The following is an 11,689-nucleotide window of genomic DNA, read 5'->3' as shown; positions in this document are numbered from 1 at the left end:
CCTTTCAAGGCTGACAAGTTAGGTTATGGGAGCGGAGCTCCACGCACAAGCATTGTCCGCTAGATTTGCTATTTATTCAGGCCCCCAGAGCCGCTATTCCTATGCTCAAATTGAAGGCTGTCTACACTGCAATGTCACGTTAACAAACCTCCACACTTTAAGGTTGAAACAGTTATTACAAAAAAAATAAAAAATAAAAACTAGTCACTTTCCAAGAGGTAGATTTGTTTTTATATATTCATGTATATCCATCCATTCAACCAAACACAATCATATCCCTTCCATGTCTGCCCTTCACAGAAAATTAACCAGACATAACCTAAAAATATACTACTGGATTACTTTAGTATCATGATCCAATAGTTTATATGCATTCTTCAATTTTTTCTTACCGTACTCTCTTTGCTAAGATTGGGATAAAATAGATAGATAACATTACAAAGGATATAAATTACATAAATTAGACAAAGATACAGGAGTCGCTTACCAATACTTTGTGTAAGGTTTAGATTCTAGCAATTAATTGATACTGGACATGAAGCTACTGCACCTGAAATGGATTTTGAAATTGCAGAACTTGATCTTCTTCATCCCATTTTTTGAAGAAGTTTTGATTGATTGCTCTTTGATTTCAAGTCTTTTTCAACTCTCTTCTCATTACAAGGTTACAGCTTGTTCTTCGTGATATTCCAAGCAATGAGGAGATGCATTGGGCCTGAAAGAAACAAACAATGGAGGCGCAAAGCATTGAAAATGGTATCGGATTGGCTAGGTACTCTTATGAAGCCTTAGCCTGCAACACCCGACACCGGTATTCTCCCAATGCCCAAATGGGGAAAATGTCCCTGTAGGCAGCGTATGTTATCATACAATTCCTGTTGAAAACTCCCATGATTTCCTGTGCCGAGGAAAAAGAATAAAGATTTTAAGTGTATGAAGAGCATTGGAGAACAAAGAACAGGCAAGGATAGAGGATATGAGCAGAAGTACATGACCGTATGAAGTAAAGAACCACACTGCCCAATGATGATTAAGATAAAGAAGTGTTCAAAGAGTAGGTATAGAATTACCTCCTGCGGAAAATCTCCATTTTCCATTTGGGAATTTATCAAGAACCTCGCTGCACAGTGCAACGGTTCTGGATCTCTCTCAGCCTGCATATTTAATGGCATATTAAACAAATTTGCATGCACAAGACAGGAAAAATAGAGCTTGCTAGCACATCAATACCGTGGTATGCAATTACAATATCAAATGCCCCGTATAATCCCCCGTATAATCAATCACACAAGTTAGATACAACATACAAGTTATGAATGTGGTCAAAGTGATTTTAAGAATATTACTAAAGAGAGGACATTCCTTTTCTTTCTCCAAATCCTGATTACTTACAGTATGATACCAGTCAATTTTAAAGACTTCAGATGATGTAACACTCCATGTATCAAATGAAGAGTCGTAATAAGAAGTGCATTCAATGTCAAAACAGTGAAATTTGCTATACCTGCCCAGCTTCAATGAGAGCCAACATAGCCCATGCTGTGTTTACCACGTGAGTCTTGTTCCCTTCAAGATTTGAATAAACCTGTGCAAAAACAAAAAAATATTGAAACAAGAAATATATGCAGTACAAAACTTGAATCAAAGAAAATTTATGGATATAACATAAAAACTCGAGAAACATTAATGATTACACATGACATGCATCAGAAGTTGGGAAAAGGGAACAAATATTTGACAGTACAAGCATCTAACCTTGTTTTGACATGAAAGATAACTCTCTCCCCAGCCACCAGAAGAACATTGTTTGGATAGCAGAAAATCACAGGCTTTGCGGATACTGGAGTTATCATTAAAAAAATTTCCAGCAGCCACCAGTCCATTTATGCCAAACCATGTGCCATAGGTGAAGCAAACACCCCATGAGCCATACCTGTTTAGAAATTTAAGATATTAAAGGACTGGTTATTTTGTCAGTTGAAGTTATTGAAACCGTGTATCTTAGGCACTTAAAGAAATTGTTGAACAAGCAATCTTTACTAGCCATAGATAGAAATTAGGAAAGCAGTGACAGTGACACATTAATGACTATATAATCAACCAGTCCTCCAAATACAGGTTTTTAATGGAAAAGGAGCAAACCATGAGCCATCCTTCTCCTGGATACTTTCAATGAACTTAGTTGCCTTTCTGATACATCTTTCTATTTCTTCTTGCCGATGTCCAGGATATAATTTCTTAAATGAAACCAAAGCTTGAATTGCAGCTGAAGTACATTCAACATATCTATAGAAATACCATAATTTGCTTTCAAATGAAGCAATGGAATGGACAGATGAATATCACAGCAGATATAATGGAAAGCACTGATATCTTACGGGTAATCAATAACAATGTCGCCAAAAGTTTCAGCAGGGTTGATCAACTGACAATGGTAAAGTGAAAAATGAGTGAGAGTGAGAAAAAAAGTAGTAATCAGATATATAATCCAATTACCATGATAGAGTACAGTTAAGAAGTTCATTGCTACTGCAAAGAAAAAAAAAAGGAGTTATGATTCATTGTATAACAAGCAATATAAACAGATCATTTCCTCAAGCGAACCATCAAACTGATGACTCAAGATGCTCACTTGGGATCATTGTGTTCCTTCATCATTCCAACAATGCAAGGATTTAGTTTAGCAAGGGGCTCGCATAATGTGCACAGGTGAACCTGGTGTTCTATAGTCCATAGCTTCATTATCAGGTAAAGAAAACACAGTAAACAAATTCAAATGAACCACTTTATGGGCAGAATTTTTTTTTTTTTTTGGATAACATAGACATCAAACAACCTCTACCTTTACAAAAAGCTAGAAAACAAGGCCTATTGATCATGTTATAAATGTTTAAATATTCAATCTGACATGAGGTCAGAAATTATAAAAGGACAAGCTTTCTATTGATCCATGCCAAAACTATCTTCTTTAAATAAAAAAATGTGGAAGAGCAATAAATGAAATTGTCAAGGTAATCACCTCTAACCAGCTGTAAGATCTTGTGAGCTCATATGTCGCAAAGCCACCATCCCCATTCTGCACAAAGCAGGAATGAGCGTTCAGTTGAATCAAGAATAGGTTTTCCCTTGAATAGAATACAGAGTTAACGAAAAATCTTTGAAAAGAAAATCTAAATGATTCACTTTTTCTCATAACAGTAGATGTTTCCCTAATCCCTACTCCCTGCAAAATACCCAATGATCTTTCACATGTCAAAGAACCATTTCTTCTGGGATAGCATCCAACTTCAAGTAAGAAAATCTGATAACAATTTATGACAATATACCATTGCCCAAATTTTAAGAACAAATGACAATCAGCCACAAGACTTTTAAGTGCTTGAGTTAGGACAAGTTCATTAAAGGAGATTGTTCCCCTTCAATAATTTTCCCAGTCCCTTTTTGAAGAATATAAGTAATAATGCTGAACTTTGAGAAGAAATCATTTTTTGAATACCTTTTATGTTAAAAATTTAAAAAAAAAATGGATAAAAAGAACTAATAAAATAAAGGTTAAAGTCTTGGGTATGACAACTTGTGGTTGCAAGTTCGAGTCTCAAGACCAACAATTTTGAATATAATTATGCTCAAAGATAGGGTTCTCCCCAAATTCTCCTTTCCAGAACTCCACTTTATAAATGTGATGGCCTTTGGTATAGTTGTTGTAGTGGAATTTTATATCTTTTGGCATGTGTAAACACTCAGGACCTTTATGTTGCAAAGTACGAATGTCTGCATGTTGTCACGTTAACGCAGACTATGAAATCGATTCACCAACATTATCATTAAGTCACCAATTACCTGTAATGAGAGGATGACATTTACTGCATCATAAAATCGGTTTGCAGCTAATGGTTCCCCAACAATCTCAGGTGTAATTTTTGATAATAAGAGAGCAGCCTGCACAAGATTGGATGGATAAGTATCAGAAATAAAACAAGCTTAATGAACTCTTTTAATTTGATCAGCCCCTACTTTTAGTCCTTCTGCTGTGCAATCTGAGATGGGCCATCCATGATCTGCAGTTGAGAAAGGCCATGCACCTTTGGAAATATGGCGATACCAGAAACTAAGATCTCCAGGGCAATCTTCCAAAACCTTCACAGCAAAGATAAATGGATCAACAACTTTAAAGTTTAAGTAGTTAAGAGACAACATAATTACAAATTCTCTGACATTAAACTTCAATGAATTATATATATATAAAAAAAAAAACACAAACACACACCTGTGAATTTTTAATATATGCATGTGCTTTTCTTAAAGTTGGACCATATTCCTCCACAAGCTTAGTTGAAATAATTGCTTGAACAGCAAAAGAAGTGTCCCACAATTGACTTCCATTGTAACCCTGGAACAAAATTATCACGTCTACTTAGCTTGTAGTTTAGGCATTATAGTGCACAGTATGATAAAACATAAGAAACAAAGCTATTGCCAATAGGACCTCACATGAGTTTTCAACAACATAGCTCGCATGCATTGAAAAGACAGCAAACAATATGAATTAAAAATCCAACTCATTATATTGCAAATCTTTGCAAATAATGACTTGCTTGAATGCTTATCAAGTAAAACAGTCTATCAGTAACTTCTCCCCAATAATCCTTTTTAACACCCACCCACTGTTTGTGAAAGCAACAATTAGACAAAAAGAAATTGAGACTAAGAGTATGGAAATTAGGATTTGTGGACCTGCATTTTCATTCCATCTTCAGCAAGCCAGAGGTAATCCTGTATTCTAGGAAGATGCAACTTGAAAGCTTCAGAGTTAGGGTCTTCCACCCAACAGCATAGCATATTTAACACCTGCATACCAAAAAACAAACAGGTTAGCAAAACAAAGAAGACATCCATTGTAGCCTAAATGCAATATTGTTGATGGCATTTTCCCACATGCATGGACTGCTGCTAAATATTGACAAATCAAGTCATATATATTGGAAAATGATTTCAAGAAAATGAAAGGACCAAAGGAAAGTGAAAAAAATCATCTAAAAGAGACATCGAAACAAGCACTAAAGGAATCACATTCATGCCATATCTGAAAAAGAAAGAACATGTTACTTTAAAAGATCATTTTCTCTTCACAATTTCAAATTAAGAATCAAATTTTGACAACATTAACCAAGTTAAAATGCATACCTTATTTACAGGTCCTATGCAAATATATCGAGTATTTTCATCTTCATAGTGCATGTGCTCCATTGCAGTATGAAGAGCCTGTTCTCTCAACTTTTTTCCAGGCCAATGCATTAAAACTGGTTCAGCAGCCTTGTCAAGTAAAGCCCATAGTGCATCTTGCACCAGTGGGTGAGGGTAGTACAAGTCCTCCTGCAAAAGTTCAGTGATGTATTTTTAAGCAATACACAAAGTGAAAATCCACCCTAAAAGAAAAATCCAAGAGAATTAAGGAGTATAGCATCTCTTATACTAATCATTACAAGTCCTTGAGCTGCACCTAATGGAACTAAAAGTTGGCATTGATAATGTCATCATCTGCCAAAGTAATCACTTTTTGGATCATTGTTTTCAGGGCAAAGCATCTTGGGAATTAGCATGTCATGGATGGAAATTATCTGCATATCTTTATTATTGGTATGCTAATCATATTTTTTTCTCATTTGACTAATAAACCACGGAGGTCCTGACTACACATCTTACACATATTTAGAACAGCATTTACCATATATCAAACAGGAATACTAATTAAGATGGCTGTTCATCTCAATATCCAAAAGGTTCACTAAAAATCTTCACATTTAAGTAAATGGTGCAACTCTTGAAAATGTAAATTAAGTTTTCCAAAGGTTTAAGATACCAATTTACCAACCTTAGCACACAGATTGCGTGCTTGATTCCAGTCTATTTCATGATATGGGACAGTGAACAGCTCCTTTCGCAAAGATAAAACTATTGGAGTGATTGGACCAACAAACCTCTTCCCATATAAGTAGGACATAGGCAGATAGACCATCCGGCAGTGACACCACATCCTTCCTGCAAAGGGGAAACAATATTATATCACTTTCCAATCATATTAACATGCCTATAAGAACAGGTCGGTAATGTTGAGATAATATATTGTGAAAAACATAGAAATAGAAAACTAATACTAAAAGGGCATGTAAATAGGCAAGAACCTGGATGGACTGGGAGTAAATAAGGGAGAAGCCACATCTCAGGGGGCATTGGATTATTTCCAGACCACTCAAACACTCCAAGTACCTGTTGCCGTCGATTAAAACTTCAAACATAAAACAAAACCCCCATAACAAAACAAAAACTCAAAACCAAAGTAAAAGAGATTTTTATTACTGAACTGAAAGCCACATTTTCCCCCACGATGTTATCATAGTTGCACTACCATGATTCAGAATCCAATCATGCCCCTTGTCCATTGCCCCATCTCCATCATTCGGCCCTTCTCCCAGCAACCTTAAAGTAACATAATTCAACACGGAACCAAACATTGTACTCGGTCCCTCAATATGCAAACCCCACCCCCCATCTCTGTTCTGCAAATTACAAACATCTCCACATTAAAAAAAAATCACACTAAATCCCAATAAAGCTAGAATTTTTTCAAAAAAAAAAAAAAAAACATGCCTGGTGATTGTAGAGATACCGGATCATCTCCTTTTTATGTTCATCCGATAACACTGCATTCAATGCTCCCGTAATTGACAAAGTAATCACCTAACAACGAATCCACTAACAAACAAATAAACAAACAACCCAAACTCTGCTTAAAAAGTCCGTTTAAAATTCAAATGAAAATCACAGATTACCAAGCCAGGCAAGAGAAACATAGGACCGCCATAATCACCAGGCCAATGTCCATCATGAGCTTGTATACTTGAATAAAAATTCAAAGCTCTCTTCAACGTTGCAGCAACCGCCTCCTCCGTAACCTCCTCGCTCTCCTTCACCTTCACTTCCGGCAACACTTCCGGCACCGGATTCTCCTTCACAAACTTCACTCCAACAAAAATTACCATAATGTCACTCACTATAATCTAAACAAATAAAAAAAACGAAAAAACCGAATTTGAATTATTATTTTTTTCTAAATTAAACTAAGTTACCTGCATGCGCATGATTAGATCTGCACTATGCTTGAATAGGAACCTATTTTCCGTAAAATTTCGACGCGCATTTTCGATCTCTTCGATCTCTCGAGGAGATAGAGTTAGTGTAGGATCGAACTCCCAAACCTGTCTTCCGATATGATTATTCGTCGTTCTTAGCCATGGATTTCCTCCTGCTGCTATCTTTAACCTCCACATTTCCTATCTGTCTCTAATTTATCTTTCAGAAGAGAAACAAGCAGTTGTTAGCGTTCTGTTTTCAGAAATCAGTAGAGGTAGATAAATTCGATATGGTTTTGTAGAGAGATAGGAAGTTAAGTGAGACACGGGAGTGTTAGTGCTGGAGATTCGGTTTGGTTCTCGTGAAAAGTCAAGTGAGAAGGAGAAAAAGATTACCTTTTTCGGAAAAGCACGGGAGAAGAGAGCAGAGAATGTGTGCATGTGGCGCTTCTGCAACTTTTTCATTAGAGGGTTCAAATAGAATATTCAGATTTTATGGGCGAGGGAGAGCAGCCTTATGCTTTTCTTTTTCTTTTTCTTTTTTTAGAAAAATAAATTTTATTTTATTTTAAATTAAATATTTTAAAAAATACCATTTATAACTATTAGTCTAAAAATAAAAGTTTATCCATAAAAATACATTTTACTGTCTCTCTTTGGATTCTTACAGTAGTTGGGGTAGTTATTTAGGTGAATTTTAGATAAGGATGTGACAATAGATCTCTATGGGTTGACTTTTCTATATTCTTATCCTATTAATTATTTACCAAGTGAAAAATTTAAAAATTTATATTTTATTTATTAGATTTCAAGTGTCCATATATCTATCTATCATCTAATTATTATTTATTATTCAACATAAAATAAAATAATAATATATATTTTAAATATGTGAATATATATTTAATGATAAAATTATAAATGTAATATATGTGTGAGTGTCAAGTTAGTTTTGAGTTGAATTTCATAATATTCATATTTTATTCATTATTCAAAGTTAGACATTTATTAAAAAAAACTTATTTATTAAGTGGGTTGAGGTTGGTATCCATCAAATTTGAATTAAATTATCATCCCTAATTTGACACTAGCAATATAATTTATGCATTTGTCATTAATAAATAAGTTAGATTTAATTATTTATTTAATGAAGTCTTTTTTAAAAAAAAATAATTGGAAGCCAAAAGGATGATAACGTCAGTAAATGATTGGAATTGTAATTTAGAATGTCAAATACAAGTGGAGAGATTAACTCTATCAATGGATCAAGGATAATATTGGATCAATTAATAGCAAGGAGATGAAATTAAAATATTCTGAATAAATGAAAGATATATATATATATATATATATATATATTCTAATTATTTTTTTGGAGGAAAGTTTTTAAAATAATAATAATAATAAATATAATAGAAAAGCATATAAAGCACAAGGAGCCGAAAAAAATCAAGAAGCTGATAAAATAAAATTCAAAGCATCTTAAAATTTGGGTCCATAATTTAATTTAATTCTAATAATTATATATTCTCCACATCAATTCAGCTTTGAATTTTTAGTCCAATTTTCTTATTTATTTTCCTCCTTCTTTTTCAAAAGTTTGAAAAGAAAAGAAAGGAAAAGGAAATCTTTTCTCAAAAAATTTAATTATAATAATCGAATTTGGGTCACCATTAATAGGATAGGGAAAGAGATGGCTCTTGTTGTTCCACCTGTCGATTCCTATTTGCACCTCATTTGGGTTTGGCTATTGTCACCAGAAAAGTTACGTGGACGGTGGCACCACCATAAAATCAGTCGAAGGACAAACGAGGTGACTGACATCTTACCCTTATAATGATGATCCAAGTTTCAAACTCAAAACCTATTCAACATCGTTTATCTAAGCCCTGTTTGCTTCCAGATTCAACCATATTTTTAATTTTTAAATTATTTTTTATGTATTTTTAAATTATTTTAATAAACTAATATTAAAAATAAAATTAAAAAATATTTTAAAATACAATATCTACTATACTCTTAAAAATACTCTAAATAAACTATCTAGGTGTTGGCCCAGTAGTAAGAGTTTGAGATTAAGAGATTTGCTCCCTCTGGTCTCAAGTTCGAACCCTATGGTTGTTCATATGATAGCCACTAGAGGCTTATATAATTATTAACTTCAGGGCTCGTGAGATTCGTCAAGATACGCGCAAACTGACCTAAACACTTACGTTAAATTAAAAAAAATACCATCAGTAGTTAAATCAAACTAAAAATATAAAAAAATAATACTTTTTTAATTTGACACGCAATAAAAAGTAGAATCAAGTAATGATTATCCATTTGAATGAAACAGGCAAAGCAAAGAAGGTTGGAGCCTAGCCTAGTTCCTATGGAAATTCTTACCTTGTCTAAAAACATTTATATCATTTTTGTTTGTTAATGTGATGAATTGTGAATAAAATTATATTATATTTTAATTATAATTTTAAAAGTATTTAGCTAATTAATATATACTAGAATTTTACGAAGATCCCATTCAAAATTTTATTAAAAACTTATGATTATAAAAAATTCATAATTTATAAATTGTTTCAGTTATAAATTATCAAACCACAACAATAAAATCTACCATGATACCAGATAAATTTATCACGCATCAACCACGAAAACAGGTTTGAATGGAAGAACAAGAACAATGATTGTTCATTGATTAAAAAACTTGGAGTGCTGAAGTACATAAATCATGAAATTAAACACTTGTAGTAATATCTTTGAGGAATCACATAATTAACAATGCCAAGTAATGAGAAACAATGACCGTCACGAAAGCTAGAACTCTCAGAATTCAGAAATGGCGGCAAGATCAAGAGTGATAAAGCTTGTGCAGAATCAAGAGGGCACGCAGAAAACAGTAATGGTGGACACCTCCAAAGCCAATGAAGTCATAGATGATGTGTTGTGTATATATAAACTTATTTATTTCCTTATTAAATGAAATCCATTAATTAAGTAATAGACTGATAACTTTATATATATATATATATATAGGCCCAAAGTCTATCTGCCGACAATATTTTCATTGGTGAGTATTTTTTTCAAACATTATTTTAAGAATAAATAATCCATTATATTTTGATTTCTTATTTTAAGAAGAAATTATAGCTCATTATATTTCAAACTCTCAAGATCAACTCCAAGTATTCATTGTTATTTATTTTTATCTCACATGAACAGAGAAGACGAAGAAATTAATCATGATGATTTACCCTCCTTTCCAAATTTCATCACCCCTGAAACTATTGATTTTTTCATTCACTACCAGATTGCTATGAAACTAAATCTGTCTATGAATTAATTTAAACGATTTTCTATATTTTCAAAATAAAAAAGAAAAGAGGACATGTTTTTTCTGTTCTAATTATTTATATTTTTTTATTTCAAGACAATAATATTCAATATTAAAAAAAACCCTAAAATTATTGATTTGGAAGTGCCTGTAATATTTCCAAATTGATGGTAACACTTTTCCTCTCGGGCTCCTTGTATTTCACAGTTGGAAAGTCAAAACTACATTACTTGATTGATGTTTTTTAAATAAATGAATTCCATGTAATATATATTATCATTACTCGATTGCTTGCTTATGTATTAATTAATTTTGGAGGCCATGTTTTTGAGGGGCTAAACGTTTAATTAATTAGTTTGATTGAACTACGTACTTTTAACGTTGATCTTATTCATTTGATAAATTGCATAATCTCTAATTTCGGTTTTAATCACCATGATTACAACCTGCATTGGCTAGAATATCACCTCATCAGATCATATCAATATTTAATCTCTATACTGACAATCAACAGTTCATAATTTGTACATGAAGGAACTTAATCAGTCATGGCCTAGAGGAGATTCTTACAATGGCAAATAAAACTGCTAAAAGGAAAAACAAGAAAAATGAATAAATTTATTCATTGAGTCAAATACATGGAGTATATATAGGAGTACACAAATTGCATTTCTAATTTGTGGAGAGCCACATTTAACTCTATTTTATGCTACGAGATTTCTAAAATACCTGATCGCCATTCCAATGATAACATTTGTACTCTCTTAACTCACCAATATTGTAAGTCATGCAAGGGCCTCTTGGAAGTATTCTCCAAGTGCACTTACCACAGCGAAAAGAGTCCCTTCTAGCAATGAAGAAATCAAACCAATGGAGTTTACCTGACCATGTCATGCCGCAGAAGTATTGTGTAGTTCCCCAAGCATTGGAACAAAAACTCAGCGTGTAATAGCCATCAAAAGGGATTACGTGCACGCCAAGGTCTTCATCTTTCGATTTGCAGTGGATGGCGAGGTCCAGGCCTGAACCCAACTGGTTTGTGATCTTCAAATCTACACTTGTTCGAAGAAAACAAAATGCATCACAAGTAGTAAAGACCAGTAAGAAAGATGATATTAGCAGAATGAAATGCCTTGTGATAGAGGGATTCATGCTTGTATGATTAAGTGTTTTTCTTTTGTATAATATTTTGATTTTGATTTTTCTTTTTGAACGCATGCCTCTTATT

At 33.3% G+C, this 11,689-nt stretch overlaps 1 protein-coding gene across 2 annotated transcripts; it reads right to left on the bottom strand.

Annotated features, from left to right (window-relative positions):
• Positions 1 to 411: 411 nt before the first annotated feature.
• LOC133674490 (cycloartenol synthase-like) lies at positions 412 to 7,639 on the bottom strand. Of its 2 annotated transcripts, XM_062095613.1 has the most exons (19): positions 7,527 to 7,639; positions 7,128 to 7,350; positions 6,831 to 7,016; positions 6,649 to 6,738; positions 6,363 to 6,557; positions 6,183 to 6,267; positions 5,873 to 6,039; positions 5,185 to 5,373; positions 4,735 to 4,848; positions 4,268 to 4,390; positions 4,015 to 4,137; positions 3,841 to 3,939; positions 3,020 to 3,076; positions 2,379 to 2,425; positions 2,143 to 2,286; positions 1,756 to 1,933; positions 1,505 to 1,585; positions 1,071 to 1,154; positions 412 to 898 (listed from the first exon to the last, which is right to left on the bottom strand). In XM_062095613.1, the coding sequence occupies exons 2-19, from the start codon at positions 7,326 to 7,328 to the stop codon at positions 779 to 781; spliced, it is 2,283 nt and encodes a 760-aa protein (XP_061951597.1). In that variant the 5' UTR covers positions 7,329 to 7,350; positions 7,527 to 7,639; the 3' UTR covers positions 412 to 778. The 2 variants fall into 2 exon arrangements, with proteins under 2 accessions (XP_061951597.1, XP_061951598.1); XM_062095614.1 differs by lacking the exons at positions 7,128 to 7,350; positions 7,527 to 7,639 and having other exon boundaries at positions 6,649 to 6,753; positions 6,831 to 6,971.
• Between the last annotated feature and the right edge of the window lie 4,050 nt (positions 7,640 to 11,689).

Source organism: Populus nigra, chromosome 15 (assembly GCF_951802175.1).
Source record: "Populus nigra chromosome 15, ddPopNigr1.1, whole genome shotgun sequence".
NCBI classification, from domain to species: Eukaryota; Viridiplantae; Streptophyta; class Magnoliopsida; order Malpighiales; family Salicaceae; genus Populus; species Populus nigra.
This window is presented reverse-complemented; position numbering and strand designations above follow the sequence as displayed.